Source organism: Ascidia mentula, chromosome 3 (genome assembly GCF_947561715.1).
Source record: "Ascidia mentula chromosome 3, kaAscMent1.1, whole genome shotgun sequence".
Taxonomy (NCBI): domain Eukaryota; kingdom Metazoa; phylum Chordata; class Ascidiacea; order Phlebobranchia; family Ascidiidae; genus Ascidia; species Ascidia mentula.
The window spans coordinates 12,890,514-12,907,646 of NC_138568.1; the positions used below are offsets into that span (position 1 = coordinate 12,890,514).

The 17,133-nt window shown below is 38.3% G+C and overlaps 2 protein-coding genes and 1 pseudogene across 2 annotated transcripts; 2 read left to right on the forward strand and 1 right to left on the reverse strand.

The window, feature by feature from the left end:
- Positions 1-2,697: 2,697 nt before the first annotated feature.
- On the reverse strand, positions 2,698-4,493 carry LOC145895630 (ribonucleoside-diphosphate reductase subunit M2-like; annotated as a pseudogene).
- A 2,049-nt stretch (positions 4,494-6,542) lies between these two features.
- On the forward strand, positions 6,543-7,052 carry LOC145895631 (uncharacterized). The gene has a single exon (XM_082984429.1). The coding sequence runs from the start codon at positions 6,543-6,545 to the stop codon at positions 7,050-7,052; it is 510 nt and encodes a 169-aa protein (XP_082840555.1).
- A 6,916-nt stretch (positions 7,053-13,968) lies between these two features.
- On the forward strand, positions 13,969-17,130 carry LOC145896156 (myophilin-like). The gene is made up of 5 exons (XM_082985017.1): positions 13,969-14,130; positions 15,603-15,730; positions 15,811-15,877; positions 16,281-16,418; positions 16,762-17,130. Exons 1-5 carry the CDS (start codon positions 14,080-14,082, stop codon positions 16,966-16,968), a joined length of 591 nt encoding a protein of 196 aa, XP_082841143.1. The 5' UTR covers positions 13,969-14,079; the 3' UTR covers positions 16,969-17,130.
- Positions 17,131-17,133: the final 3 nt, after the last annotated feature.

Sequence of the window (17,133 nt, forward strand, 5' to 3'; positions counted from 1 at the left end):
GCCGATTTTTTAAGAATATTCTTCACATATTCGTGCATGTTTGCTACTTGGGGTCGAGTTTTACAGAGAGCAGGCGTGGATGTCTGCGGTAAATTGTTATTACATTTACTATTGAACGCAGAATGTACACCCACAGACAATATACGTCTTATTTGGACGTCTTATCAGACCATAATTTGGTTAAAAAACAAAATGGCACCTAATTATAAAAAGAAATGTCCCACAAACGTTGCAAAGAAAGTAGTTGTTAAAAAACTGCGTCCATTATTACTAAAAAATGTATTAATGCTATTTGTTCACCGACTTAGCACGACGATTGTTCCGTGCAGGAGGAAGGGCGCCCTTATCTTTCCTCAGTCCACTGTGGGGAACAACAGATTATTCACTTACTTTAAAAATATTTTACATCATATCTTCCAAACCAATGCATGTGATTGATGTAAATTTAACTATGTCTGTATAAAAAAAGCTAGACCCTTGACCCAAACCACAACCGACACGTTGGTATAAACTTGCGGTTAATATTTACCTAATGTATTTAATTTTCTTAAGTGTTGTCTAAAATTGTGTATAAGCTGCAGACAGATGGCCACTGTTTCGACTTGAAAGGTCTCATCAGTGCAGCTGGTGTGACTATCAGACGACTTTGCTGACCAAACGGCCAAGCAAAGACTTCCACTTTGTGGTGACTATAAAATCACCGTTCTTTAAAATGCTTACAATTGTCTTTAATAATCTATTACGTAAAAACACCACAAAATCAGACGAGACAAACCAGACCTCCGTCTAACGATTGACTGGTCGAAAACCAACTTGATTGTTTATTTCGTTTCAAGGCGTTAATATAAAACAAAAACAAAACAAAAAAATATTTAATGGCAAAGATATATCATTGTAATGTTTAGGAACAATCTTTGGCAGGTTGATCTGGTAATAAATCACGTTTGAGTTTTATTCAGTTACCTACATCCTTTATAAGTTTAAAATAATGTTTTGCACTGTTTTTGTATAAAATTGAATCAATGCAGTTTGTTTTCCTAGTTTCGAAACATTACAATGACATGTCGTAGCCATCAATTAAAAAAATGTTTTCTTTTGAACTAATGCAGTAAAACACGACATAAACAACCAAGTTTGGTGGTGCTATATATGCCTAAATCAACAAAGCGTTCACAAGAAAACACTTTACTTAAAGAAAGCATTTTACCTTGGGTCACAGGAGTTTTTAACCGATGCCTGTTGCATTTATTAATAGGAACACTAGCCCGATGAATTGAGTTCAAATACATGAAGTTTGTTGCCGACAGAATGCTTGTTGAGTTGGACTGTCCAAAGTCGATGAATCTGAACCGACGTAGCTATTGACGACGGCGTTGCTGTGTCTCCCACCTGAGAAATAGATCGTTCAAATTAATTTCGTTTGAAACAATGGAAAGCGTGGGTTAAAGAAATGTATGCAATGCAGTTAAATGGTGAACACGCGCACAACATGCAGTTTATTGATCTCATCGCACGATCCGCGACAGAAGTGTTCTAACTCTGGATCACTATCGAAAGCGGAAACTTAATTTTTTCAGTATATCCAATAAGTTAGGTGACAATAATCTTATGTCTGTTGTGCCACAAGTTACGAATTTAAGACACGTTTTTTAATCAATTGATTTCGCTGGAACCAAGACGACACCCAAGCGAAGATAAACTTTGCTAGACCTCAATAGCTGTTCCTATCGTAAAATCAACCTATCCAGATGTGTTATGTATTTCTGCTCCCTTCTTTCACTGAAAGAACTTGTATTGTAATCTTTTACCTTGCTTGCGGGTAAACACTGCCCGCATATACATTCTGTGAGCTTGAGTTGTTTGTTTTCATCATTACAGCTTTACACATTGTACCGTTTCCTTGTTATAGTTGCAAGTGGGGTTCACTTGATGCTTTGCTGTGGTCGTCGCAATCAGAACCATGTATGAACGAATCTCAACGTTACCATTAAGATGAACAATGTCAGCAGAGCATTCGGTGCGTAAAATATGTGCGTCACCTTTCTCTTCCCAACCTGGAGATGTCGTTCATATATTCGCAGCAAAACGATCGAGATGTTGAAAATATCTTGGGCCGAAATTGACAAAACTATTGACCATCAGTCAATTCAAGTACATCAATCACATGCATTGGTTTGGAAAATATGATGTAAAATATTTTTAAAGTAAGTGAATAATCTGTTGTTCCCCCCAGTGGACTGAGGAAAGATAAGGGCGCCCTTCCTCCTGCACGGAACAATCGTCGTGCTAAGTCGGTGAACAAATAGCATTAATACATTTTTTAGCAATAATGGACGCAGTTTTTTAACAACTACTTTCTTTGCAACCTTTGTGGGACATTTCTTTTTATAATTAGGTGCCATTTTGTTTTTTAACCAAATTATGGTCTGATAAGACGTCCAAATAAGACGTTTATTGTCTGTGGGTGTACATTCTGCGTTCAATGTTAAATGTAATAACAATTTACCGCAGACATCCACGCCTGCTCTCTGTGAAACTCGACCTCAAGTAGCAAACATGCACGAATATGTGAAGAATATTCTTAAAAAATCGGCCATTTCAATTCGAAATTACTGGATTCCCACAAGAAAAACAACAACAATGCCAGTTATTTTAGTAAGTCGAAGATAGAAATATAATAAATGACAATGGAAACGGTTAAAAGTCTGCATCTAGCGTAAATTTCATGTCTTCCGCTTTTGCTTTCTGATATTCGCCGATGCGCTTTTCGAAGAAGTTGTTTTTTTCCTTCGAGTAAGAATCAACTCCATGAAATCGAACGGGTGTTTCGGATTTGTAAACCTAAAACATACAATTCGGTATTTTTCTTTATTGCATCACAAATTCACAGAAATACATTTTCTTAAGGCACAATAGTAAAAACAACACAATTTTTGGACAAAAACTCCTGTAAACCAAACAGACGCGTTGTGTGTTAGTTCGCCTTTCACAAAACTACGGTATTTGAGTGGCGTTTGGCACAAGTAATATAAAAATAACAGCAATTTACAAAACTATTGTGATGCATGCTTTTCTCCCATTTGCAGCAATTATGTACATTACACTTTGGTGCGGATTTTGGATTCTGTAAGCGTTTTTTTTAGTATGATTAACATTGTAGGTTGGAAAGCATGGATGCGGAGCTGTGTATTAGGTGAAACTTGCCTGTTCAATGCAAACGGCATCTCCGATTATTTCAATTATTTGGGCATGAGATGGTTTGTTATTCAAATGCTTGAACATCAAGCAGGCAAAATCACAATGCAAGCCCTGTAAGAAACAAAAAAGCACGTTTTAAATTATTGAAAAGTTAGCAAAACGACATTTCTCAGAAACATTACAATATGAACACAAAAATAAGGTCAACGCCGCATCGCTGGGTATGGACATTTTCGACCACCACATATCCCCCTTTACATGGTTGCCTTTACAATTTATACAAACCTCATCACGGCTGATGAGTTCATAGGAAAAGGTAAGACCAGACATGAGGCCTCGTTTTTTTCAACCAGAATATTGCAGCAAATGAATCACTGAAGACAATGCCTTCCACCGCAGCGAATGCAATCACTCGCTCTGTATAGGTTAACTGTTGCTAATTTATCCATTTGAGGGCCCGCTCAGCCTTCTTGCGAACACATGGCATAGTTTCGATCGCGTTGAACAGGTACTCCCTGTAAAAATATGGTTAAACAAAATGTAATTTTGAGATAAAAGGTTGACGATTGACGTTAGGCTTACAAAACTATGGTGGTGTTGCAGAACATGTCAACATAACAAAATGTCTATTAGGAATTCACAAAACAGAGCAACATTCATTGAAAAATAATCATATTGTTAATGTGAAATATGTAAACTACAAACCTCTCTCTTGACTGTCTCGTGCATAAGTATTGATCAAAAGAGAATACATCTCGAAATGAATATTCTCAATTGCAATTTGGAAACCATAGAAAAATCTGGCTTCAGTCACTTGCATTTATTGAGCAAAACGTTTGACCTAATTGTAACAATTCATTTTACCAAACCATACAAGCTTGTTGAAAGTTGTTTGTAGTATTTGAGTAACTTACGAGATTTTCATTAACTATCCCGTCGGAAGCGGAAAAGAAATTTGCACCTCTTCCACTGTTCAAAAGGAAGCCTCTGCTTTTCTTGTGCATTCTCCATATGTCATGATTTTGAATAGGAGAGATGACATATCGTCGTGCGTTGTCACGAAGCAATGGCCCAATTTCTCTGTCGCTCTACAAAACAATAAACAATATCTAAATTGTAGTAATGTTTTAAATCCGTTTAGTTTTTACTACAGCATGAGATTTACAAAAAAAAAAAAAGGAAGTAGCAAGTTTAAGAGTAAACCAACTTACCGTTTCTTGTTTCAATTCGTTGATTTTGTTGACTTGAACTTCGCAAGGATTATTAGAGTTGCATGCCATCATGTTGGTCTTCATCACGCTATGCAGCTACCATGTACTTGCTTGCTGGGAGCTTATTTTTTCACCTATGTTTTTTTCGCTGGTGGTTGTCCTTTCGTTGTACTATTACAAAGCGGCGCATAACTCTTCCCCTACTCTCTTTTTAACTGGTTCTTTTACGAAGCTGCATGATAGTCCAGCTCGAAACGTATTGTGCGGTGCTTCGGCTGGACCAAATAAACATAAACAAAACAGCGCGTGCTTTCACTATAACCCCACAAACCAATCAACAGTCTAAAAAGCTGCGTGAAAAGCTCCAAAGTGCCCACTCCCGCTCCGGAGACGGAAAAGAACAACTAGCAATTTTCCCACAGCGCCGCGTCAAGACTAGCACAGCGTGTGCTCTGACTTTCATCGTTAAACAATACGCAGTGTGCACTCTTCTTTGAACGTCCGTTTGTAATATCAAGTTTGATTCGCATGTCGCTGTGATGTTAATTAGAACGCATGCACCTAAAGCTAATTACAACGCATGCACCTAACGCTAATTACAACGCATCCACCTACCCTCTTGTTCGCTTGCGAGCTTTCTTTTTCACCTACCCTGTTTTCGCTGGGGAGTTTTTCTTTCGTTGTTTTATTGCAAAGCTAATTACAACGCTTCCACCTACCCTGTTATACGCTTGGGAGTTTCTTTTTTTTTAACTACCCTCTTTTCGCTGGGAACTTTCTTTCCATTATTTAAAAATAAATAATATTATCGCACATTTTTTACCAGTCAAACACTTATTAATGCGAACAAACCTATATCAGCGATACGCCGCCTCCGTGTACCAATTACCCAGCTCCAAATGCATTTTGCGGTGCTTCGGATGGAAATAAACCAATCAGAAGCCTGCATGAAAAGGTGTATGAAATGCTCCCAGGCAAATCGAAAGAGCCAAACATCCGTGTCCACGCCCGCTCCAGATTATAGAGAAGAGAACAATTAAAACTTTTCCCTTTCATACCATCGTACAGCACTCGAGATTAGCAATCGGCCAAATGTATCAGCACGTCATGCTCGGTTTAACTTAGTTATAAATATCATCCTTATAAAGTGATTGTACTTTTTTGGTATGTGATCGTTTTGATCAGAGTCGGCTTCAACTTTCAACGTTGTAAACTGATCGTTCAGCTCGAAAACACAGTGTGAACTCTGTTGAACGTATTAAAATCCCAAAACAGCGATCTGTAGACAGCTCAGATCGATTTATTGAGAGAAAAATATATTTCGCCTAAAACGGCATCATCAGTTTCTCCATTTACCAAAACTTATTCAAATAGAACCTCTGTTGAACGTCCAATCAATTCGTTTGGAATACCAAGTTTGAATCGCTCGAGTGATTTTTATGACCTGCGTCAGCCAAATTAACAACCACACACAGCGACAGATCATAAACAAACAACCATCGACGTTCTGACTTAAAATCACTGTGATCAAGCAAAAGCAAGTTATTTTAAAAATAAAGGTGTGTTTTGACACGGAGTAATTTGATATTGTAATTGTTACAGGTGAAATGCTTTTGCTGTGGTCGTGCTGGGCTTTTTAATGCGATCTCTAATATGGAATGGCTAGAACCCAGTTTGAAAGCTTCTTCACCGCTTTGACTCAAGTTTAAACGGTTGCTATCCATGTTTGTCGGTCAGGAAAATGTTATTCCGTCTTGGCCCTATGTCAATCGAACACATCCATATTCGACACGACAGCTATACACTTTTGTTTGATAAATAAACTCTTTTTCAGTTCTGGAAACCAGCGTGGGCAACAACGCCCCCCCCCCCCGCTCACAGGGTCGTACAATAGCAGATTACTCGGCTCAACACTCTGATCTTGCACTTGGCTCAACTTGGCCTCATCCTCTTTCATCCTCATCTTCTTTCATCCTCATCCTCTTTCAGCCTCTTCCTCTTTCATCCTCATCCTCTTTCATCCTCATCCTCTAATTACCCGTTGAGCATGATTTGTGATAAACACTACTGATCTGCGACTACTTGCACCAGCGGAAGGCGAAGTGGTCGTTCAACCCACCAGGAGCATGCCACATGGGTGGAGTGTGGAAACGGATGATCAGAACCGTCCGAAGACTTATGATGGCGATTTATCCTGAGGGAAAACTAGACGATGACGCCCTACACACGTTGCTGTTGGAGGTGGAGAACATCATAAATTCACGACCTCTAACTGAAGTTTCCCTGGAAGTTGGTAAAGAAATGCCCTTGACGCCAAACCACCTATTAAGAATTAACCCATCGGTGGGATTGCCGCCGACGATGACCTACCCGAGCGATTGCTACGCCAGACGCCGATACCGCCTGGTTCAGCATGTTGCCGACGAGTTTTGGCAACGATGGCGGAGGGAGTACCCCCGGACAATCATCTCCAGACAAAAATGGCACACCCGGAGAAGTAACTTTTCCAAAGGTGATGTTGTGCTACTCGTCGATGATTCTGCTCCACGATGTCGATGGCCTCTTGGAAAAGTCACTGAACTATTCCATGATAAACACCAGGTGGTGAGGAGCGTTGCAGTGAAGAAGGAGACCCATCCCTAAACTCTGTGTGGTAATCCCCGCGCAGGAGAATGAGACTGAGTTGTGAATCTTTGTTCGCTGTAAAATTGGTTTCCCAATTTGGGGGGAGGATGTAGATTCCCAAACCAAAATTTCGTTCTTTTCGCTATTGCTTTTGTTATGCTTTTTATGTTTGGCATTTACTTAACAAAAGCTGCGCAGTAGCTCTGCGCGGGCGGACCGCGTGTTAGGTTTTGCTTGCTTCTGGTGTTGCCAGTGCTTGGTAATATGTTTTTCAACCCAAGGATTCTATTTGAATAAGATTCTATTTGAATAATTGTGTTTAGATTCTATTTGAATGAGCTGTGTAAAATTTGGAAATTTTGCCTACTGACTGATCGGTCCAGAAACAGTTTGAAACCGTTCCATTTTTGGCGCATTGTTGTGCCGGTCGTCCTTGTATCGAATACAAGTGTCTGTTGTGTTCCGCGGGCTTGGCCACCTAGGAGAATCTGGGACGCGTTTGGGCTAAAGGCCAAACAGCTGCTGTGTAGCGTGTAGCGCCGCCGATCCGCAGAAAAAGCACGTTACACCTAAAAAACGCATTTTTACACTATAGGATACCTTATAACCATATTTCTGCCTGTTAAATGTACGGAATAAGGAACCTAAGGAATCTAAGGAAACTCACACTAATTTATGGAGCTAAGGAACTAAGGAACCTAAGGAAATTCACAGACACTAATTTACGGAGCTAAGGAACGGAAATAGTCTAAGGAAAATACATGCTGCTTACGGAACTGGCCAAGGGCACCTCAAGGACCAACAGGGGTTGTAACCAAAAAGCGGCACGGGCCATGTGGCACTAACATGGCACGCATGTCCCCAAATTTTTTCCCACGTGGCACCAAAATGGCACGCATGGCACCAACATGGCACCTATGTGTGTTTTCTGTTTGTACTACATATTGAATCCACTGTATGCTAAATCAGTAATATAGTCTGCAGTTGTCATTTGCACTAAACGTTAGGGCATTTCATCAGTGTGGGAAACTTTGTTTCAACAAAAACAAGATGCAACAATAACTTTAAGGCCGCATATCAGTATTAAATCCCCAAAATCTAGTTTTGAAGGCTATCACCATTAATACCCATACTGAGTGATTTGCTTTTTTGCCAACAACATTTCCTGTGGTCAGTGACCCATGAAGATCTACTGATATTATTCGAAAATAAAAAATTGATTGCAGCTGCATCCGCCAAAACACAGCAAGGATCTGAGGAGCTTCCGGGAGGATCTTTTGTCCTATAGGATAGCAAAAACAGTCCCAGGGGGCAACCAAAGCAACTTTCCTGTGACAATTTTTTTTGCCATTGCGAAGAAAAGGGTTAGGGCCAACATTAAATTGCAAATTGGATGAGGTATTTGTGATTCATTTTTTCGCAAAACCATCTTACATTTTTTTGCAGCCCATTTAGCTAAAATAATGACTGATCGGGGGCCGAAATGACCCCTAGGGGGTGCTTTAAGCAACTATCTTGCAACTAATTTTTACCTTACTGCGTAGCCAAGAGGCGGGCCTAACATAAAATCACAAATTAAGGTATACTTCTGTGATTCAATTTTGAGCTACATCCCCTTGAACATTTTGATGGTTTTTCAACTAAACTTTTCACAGCACCCTGCACCAAACGTCTGACTGACTGAGAAGAGCAAAAAATGCACTAAAACTGCACCAAACACGCTGAAAATCGCGCTGGCTACACCACGTGACTTCTTGCTCATTCAACCAGAAAATTGACCCCAATGCATCACCGGTTGCCTTGTGACGAAACTGAGACTCTCTATGACGCAGGAGTACGGGCAATCCCCGCGGGCAAAACTATTTTAATAGAATTACTGATATGCGGTCTTAAGCTAGGGTTGCAAGGTGCGTTTGTTCAATAACTTTACAATTGATCTGAGAAGTCTTAATGGGTTTAAATATGGTTATCAATGAAACGTTGTATTATGCTGCATGCCTAGTTGTGCACACAGATGCAAACTTTAATGACCTCTATTACAAATTACAGGTAGCGAGGCTTTCCAACATGTGGTCATTCCTGTTACATCAATAGTTAATTGTGCCATGTGAATTGGTCATGAAATTTATCATTTTTATGCCTGTTTTAATAAATGTGTATGTTTTTATCATGTTCTTCAAAATCTCTGTGTATCCGACACCAATCAGTTATAAACTTTTATTAAGATGGCTCAAACGAATGGCAGCAGTCCAACATGAAAATGAATTAAAGAATGCAGCAAGCCAATATGGCATATTTAAAGTGTCCATACGTATGTTAGGGTGGACCAACAGGCTACATCATTTGATAATTATTGTTGGACACATTTGAGTTGTCTTTCTGTATGTGGCAAACAGGTCTTGGATAAACACACTGTGTTCGCTACTTGTTCATTATCAATTTAAAACCACACGAAAATTTTGGTAACAAACGTAGTTATCGCAATCAATTCCAAAACACTCGTTTGCGTTGAGGTTTTCAATGTTTGGTGTGGTCTCAAGAGGGTTCCTCGTACAGTTCAGACTGCAAATTGCTGTGCTGAAAAATAAAAACAAAAGGAAGAGTTAATTCATTTCAAAAAAAGAAATGTGGGCCAAAACTTCATACACAAATCAAGTAAACTGACCATAACCCTTAACCATAAAATGTAGTGTTGAGTGTGTATCTGCGACCTTGCTCAGCGCTATTAGCATCAAGCCCTTAGCTGTGTCACCTCAGTGAGGGTTTTTCATAAGCAGATGAAATGGAAGGCTTGGTTTCACACTTTATCATTAACTACCGTCAACATGTATGCCAAAATAACAACTAATGTTTGGTAGATCGACTTACTTTATATTTTTAACAAGAATAATAGGGGAATAATACAATGACATAACCACAAAAGATAGGCCTATACTTGTGTTTACAAACCATTTAACAAAACATGCTTTGAAGCAATTCGCCTGCAAAACTTTAAAAACGTATATAAAACAATATAACAATTACAGTAGCTGGTCAAAGTAGGAGGGTAGGCGAGGTCTTTCATTGAGGCAAAAATTCCATGTCCATGCATTGTCTTTTGTATATCATGCGAACTGTTCATCGTAAACATGAGCAAGGTCCATAATCAAGAAGTGGGAGAAACATTGAAATTTCATCGAAAATGCATTTCTTAGCATATGTTTTAGCTTGAACACACATCATTTATTTTTGCAGACCTATGCTTGTAGCTGCATAACTGCCCTTTCTAACATAATAGATTGGAAAAAAATAGCTGCATTACTAAAACAATCCTGAAATGACACTTTTTAAGATCGCAGCTACAAGTGATTTATCAAATAATATAACATGTTACTACATACATCAGTTTGGTGCTGCATAACTACCCTTTTGTAACTGTAACGTCCGTTGAACGCGCCCCGGTTCTTGGCGCGGAACGTCACACGAGGCGGAATTCCCGCAGTTAAAACGCGTATCTTTAATGGGCCTCAAACTCGCTCACTCAGTTGATGTTATGTTTGTTGTCGAATGTGTAGTACGCACTCGTACGCAAGATGGAATGTATTCGAAGTATAGACGGTACAGACGTCGGGAGGAGACGAAAGACACGTATAGGACACGTGGACCCTCAGAACACGGTTTCTACACAGAAGGCAATGTGTCAAACAAATACACTTCACGTAGATAATTACAGCATAAGGCTCACCAACTATTTGGGAACCGGGAAACTCTGGACCACAAAGACGGTCGAAGCAGTTACTGTCGCACACCTAAACGAAACAGGCAACATAAACTACAATGCGCCACTATGACGTAACACACACAATGCTTACCGATAACTTTGGGCGGCAGAAGATTGAATACGACACGCTTCACGTGTGTACAAATTCAAGAGAGACACTGCGAGTACAAAGACAGCGTCAACACCGTGTGTAAACTTAATCACTTTAACAAGGGCAGCTATACTGTTCAGCGAACTGACTTCTAAGTCATCGCAGTTAAATTAGCCAAACTTACAATTTACACATTTCGGTTATTTGATTCTCGAGTCGTTTCACACATACGTACAAATAGACTCACCAGAAAATGTCCGCTCGCAACACAAAAAACCTTTTGCAAGAATGAAAATGACGTAACACTGTGCTGCACAGTTGTCGGACACAAAAAGGACAAAACACGTTGCGTTGTCACTTAAAACTTGGCCTCTTATTATTGCGTCACAGACCGTATGATATTGCAACACACATTAGTGTAGAGAAAAATGCGCATTTGTAGAAATCGGCAATTACTGGCAAACAAGATGTAACAGTAACACTAAAGTTTGGTAAATAACAACTGCATTCCCGAAATTTGGGGAATGTTTATGTTTTTTATAGTGAGCTCTGAGCTGCAGAAAGGGCCAATGTTTCACCAGTGCAGTGTAGCTATGATATGATTCACAACAAACTTGTCAGCTAAATAGTTGATTATTCACTGCCTAACTGTCCTTTTCTACATAATATTTCTGTAAATGCATATTTGCAAACATATATACGTTCCATGTTGTTGTCAAGCGCCTGTCCTCTACTCACAATAATTGTAATTTGTAAAAGCAATTCATATCTATATTAAGGAGGTGCTTAACTGCCCTTTTCTTACATAATAGGTTGGTTAACGCAAAGGTTTCACGCACACAATTAATAAATACGGTTTCATATTTGTATTATGATTTCTATGGTGCTGTGGCAACACGCATGGTTTCCCTGGCTTAGTTCTGACCACGCCGCATGTTTCCTGAAATTCAATACTGGGACACTAGACGGAAAGGATGCGGCGGAGCTAAGCCTTACTGCAGAGTTAAAAACAAGCTGCCGATACCCTGCTGGACAACCACGTTTTTCCTGAATGTTTGTTATAAAACGCCCTCGTAGTAATTGTTCGCTGTCTCAGTCGCTCGTACTCTCTCGGCCCTGTCGTTATTCTTGCCATCGCGCTGTAAACGTTCGCACGTTCTTTTAATAGCTAAATTCGCCATGCTACGATTCCTTTCACTTTCAGGCTTCCAAACAAACATTTTGAATCACATTTTTAACACATTTGTTAAACACACAACTTCAATCTTTGTATACTACGTTTGGTGCTGCATAACTACTCTATTTTAACTTAATAGTTAAGATAATAACAGCCGCATTACTAACACAATCACGAAATGTTGGTGCCATGCTATGACTTTTTTTACTTTCAAGCCGGCAAACATCATTTCTAATCATATTTTTAACATATCTGTGACACATATCTTTTATCTTTGTACATCTATGTTTGGTGCTGCACAACTACTCTATTTTAACACAACAGTTAAGCGTAATGCGGTGCCATGCTATAGATTTTTTTCAGGTATTGCATATGCTTCTTGTCACAGTTGCAAGTGTATTTATCATTAATTACACAACTTATTAGTGCATCTATCTGCTTAGTGCTGCATAACTGCTCTTTTCTGACACTAAACTTTGGCAAATAACAACTGCATTATTAACATTATCCACAAATACGGTGTCACATTGGTCCCATGCTGGTGCCGTGTTAGTGCCATGTTGGTGACATGTGTGCCACACTGGTGCCACGTTGGTGCCATGCTGGTGCCTTCCGTGCCATTTTGGTGCCACGTGGGACAAATTTGGTGCCATGTTGGTGCCACGTGGCCCGTGCCATTTTTTGATTACGAACCCGCCTCTCACGGAAGGGCGAAACGGGATTTTCCCGTTTCATGAGCGGCTACTTAACGTAAGTTTTCGGGAAGACTTTGCAATATTATAACTCATATATTAGGTTTATTTATGCAAAAACCTTGTTACACACTAAGAACATATTGTTTTTTGGTAGATTTGCCCAAAGAACAAGAATTTCGACACTATAGGACGTGTAAAGCATTGCCGAAGCACGTGGTGAACGAAACAAACGTTTCGTTGATGGAATATGTTTTACCTGCTTTTAAAATACCTCTATGCAATGCCTTGACAACTATTTCAGTTCAGAAGGAATGATATTTCCAACAAACATGTCTTGGCCGCACATGACATAATCGCAGAACAGTCGATTGTGTGATTAGAATGGCCGGAAAAATCACCGGAAATTTTTTGATTGGAGAGTAATATAGACAGGTATTAAGCTACTGTAAGAGTGATTTAACAAAAGTCATTTAAGATGTAAAATACCTAATTAGAGATAACCCTTTATCCGAGCTCACCCTGTGTCACAAGAAATATTGTCGTCGTTTAATGTATTACTGCTTTGAGAGGTTCAGACCTCTTACCATACCAAGCAGTATATAATAGTGGAAAATGCTAAATATAACCCAGTATGTCACTTGCGTCGTCGACGCCATCACAGCCACAAATGATTACTACTTGTATTGTTTTTGACAATTTACGTGAACGTAAAGCAAATCCCCTCTTAGTTTTATAATACAAGTAACTTATTTTGTACAGTTTACTGCTGGTTTAAAATTTAACTCATACACAAAATTTGTGATGGCATCATGTTCATGTTCTGTGGAATCAGTAAATATAGTGAATGACGTTCACGAAGACAAAGCTGTAAAGCTTATGTTTAGAACTACATTCACCGTTACTCATAATGATGTCATGGCCCGTATATATGCTCTCAGGGGTATGAAGCGTATTCCCATGCGAAAACCATACGCCAGTATTAAAACTCCAACTAGGTGCCGTTGCAGAACAGTATTGGTTTTATTATTATGACGTGATGTTATATTGCGATGTAATAAATTTACGACAGTGTTACAAGGTGTTGCAAAAATTTTTAGGATATTTATGATAACCTACCAACAAAATCAACTTAGATTTCGGCAATTTTTTGGCCTTGTGTTCAAACGCCTGTTTAACTTTATTGTTTTTTTTGAAAAAACGTTTCTAAAGTGCTCTGAACGTCATTACTTACGTATTTATGGATATATTTCGTATGTCAGTAAGGCATCTTTGAACGTAATTATACGTATGTGGCGAATTTAAGAAATTGAATAGACTTGAAAATGGCAAACAAGGGCTTCGCATATGGACTCAGTGCTGAAGTTGCGCGCAAGGTAAGATAACATAAAATTTTCAAAAGGCCCAGCTGGCAATAAAGCCCACAAGCTATATTTCTAAATATACAAGGAAACATTGGTTTAGTTTTATCTCGTTACATAATATATGTCTACTCTCATATATTTGTAAGTTTGGGACCATTTCATTCTGCAATAAAATTGTTATGGTCAATACAAATATTAAACTTATTCATTTACGGCTTGCTATAAATTCAGATAATTTTCTTTTTGTTAATAGTATGACAAATTTTTCAAGATATCTGCATAAGGGTCATAACTACTTATGTCGAGCATTGTTCAAGTAATGCTGCAGCAAAACAAGATGTTTTTATTCGTCCGAAACCGAATATTCGGCAAAACTTGTCGCATAGCCTAAACCGAAAATAATTTTGGTATCCCTCAACAAAACGTAGCCTATTGGTTGGGATCTACTCCTATCATCCAGCCTTTCATTGGCATGTAAAGAATAACCTAGCCTATTAACTGCGTAAAGTTAATTTTCATTATTTCTGTGACAATAAACAAATTAAACGAACATATTCGTACAGTTTAAACAATGATTCATATAGCAAAAATGACTGGTACGCTCTAAACCTAAATTGTACATTTCCCAGCAATAGTGCTTGAAAGTCCAAAAAACAAAAAAAACAGTGTTTAAACAGGTATTTTTCTTTTAGCGTGTAATAGGCCATGCAGCTTGACCATGTAGCCTATGTTGTTTCGTATTATTTACTTTATTTTATAAATGCGAAGTTGCATTTATTCCGTGTGTTTGTTATAAAACATGTTTTTTTTTAAAACGGACATTAGGCCTACATAAAAAAAAACACATAAAAGTTTGATGATGTTTAATATCAACTGCTTCCACTATCTTCATACCTGCAATTATTGCATAAGTCTATTAGGACAGTTTCTTTAACCCTTTTTTAGTCACGGATTGCCACAGTTTTCGAAACGAACTAGGCCTATAATGCGTATAATACAAAATAAAAAGCGGCTTTGCAATGACCTGTCAAGTATTTTAGGCTGAGTATTGCAACAAATATAACTTAAAACAAATAACAACTAGCGCATTTCATAGATCTGACTTTGGTGTTCGGACACCTTAAGCACACTCACGTCCCTTTAAGGGTCCACAGACTTTTTGTTTAGAAACCAAGTAATATACTATACGAAACATTTGCTTGCTACGTTTTCGTAACTTTAAAACAGGATGCCTCTAGAAACCATCATTTGAAAATGGATTAGGCTAGGAAGCTATATGAGCAACAAAAGACAGACATTGTGAAAAAGACAATAATAATATACTATTTTCATGCTTTTGTACACCCTTTTGTTCGTTTTACGATCGCTTATCGTAGCGTTTGGTTGAAACACAAGATTTAATATGGACAATAAAACATCATCGGGATAGTAAAGGTTGTTTTACACTGTGGAACAATCTAATGCAGGAAATTTGGTTCCTCTAGATTCAGGGTAAACGGGACGAAGAAAAAGAAAGAGAAGCGATGGAATGGATTGAAACCATAACTGGAGAAACATCAGATAAAAAATTATCATTCGAGCAAAATTTAAAAGATGGAACTAAGTTATGCAAGTGAGTTTTGAACATTAAAAAGTTTTCTGCGGTCTAAAACTTTTGTCAAACGAAAATACAATTTTACTGTTTACGTGAAGATTAATAAACGTACTGAAACCAGGAAGTGTGAAAAAAATTGCCGAAGGAGGAAAATCATTTCAGCAGGTACGTCATAGTTATGTTCAAAGTACCTATAGAACGACAGATATTTCCAACGCAAAAAAAAATTCTTATCGAAAAACAACTTAATGTTATGTAATTGAATTGGTAAATCGACATTAGGACAAGTGATTGTCACTTTAACATCAAACAGTTGCACGATTTCATCAGGTTGGTTTACCGTGATGACATACTGCAAGTTAATGTAATAATACTCTTTCTTCAACAACTTTTTCTTGCGGCTTTTACAGCCTAACACGTTTTTTCTTTGGTCGCCTGCATGGCGCTACAACAAAACGGTTGCAGTTTCAGGATAAACTACGTTGCTCGCGGAAATTTGTCAATAATTTTTTTGTGCAGTTTGCACTTCTTACGGTATGACAAATTAATTTAAAATACATGTTCTTAGATGGAAAATATCGAAAAATTTTTGGCAGCGATTTGTGCATACGGTGTACCAAAAGGTGATCTCTTCCAGACAGTTGATCTTTACCAAGCATCAAATATTCCACAAGTCACGGCAACCCTGTTGGCACTCGGCCGCGTGGTGAGTTGTCTTTAAGACCTGATGTACACAGTGGGGAAAAAACGTACATAACAAAATTATGGTCATGCTTTTTCTTTCAATGTACCAAGAGATTTTGTACATGGTTCTTGTATGTAGCAAATAAAAAAGAAAGTTTAACGAATATTAAACGTAATGAACTCAGGGTTAAGCCTACAAGACAAATTAAATAATCTTGAGAAAAAATCCTTTCATCCTCAAAACATAAGCTGGTTTCCAACTTGAATATTAAGTGATACTATGAACTTTCTTCAAAAGAAAAAAACAGTACGTCTAAAATTATTTAAAAAAACACTAATATACAAAGACATTTTTAAATTTGCAGTGTCACGGAAAAGAAGAATGGGACGAAGATTCACCCAAATTCAAGAACTGGCCTTCATTGGGCCCGAAACCATCTAAACTAAACCGAAGAGAGTTTGATGAAGCAACTTTAGTGGAAGGACGAAAAGTGATTGGCATTCAAGCAGGCTCAAACAAGTTTGCTAGTCAGGCTGGCCAAGACTTTGGACGTCGCCGACAAGTTAATTAAAGAAATACCACCCACCCCTGATTACTGTTGCCAATTTCTTTTTGCACAAACTGTTCTTTAAAAACCTGTGTAACGACATACAGTCTTAAAATTCTAAATAGTTGTTTACACAATGTCATGTGACAATACTGTTGTAAGATTAAAAAAATGCTTATGAGTCAATGT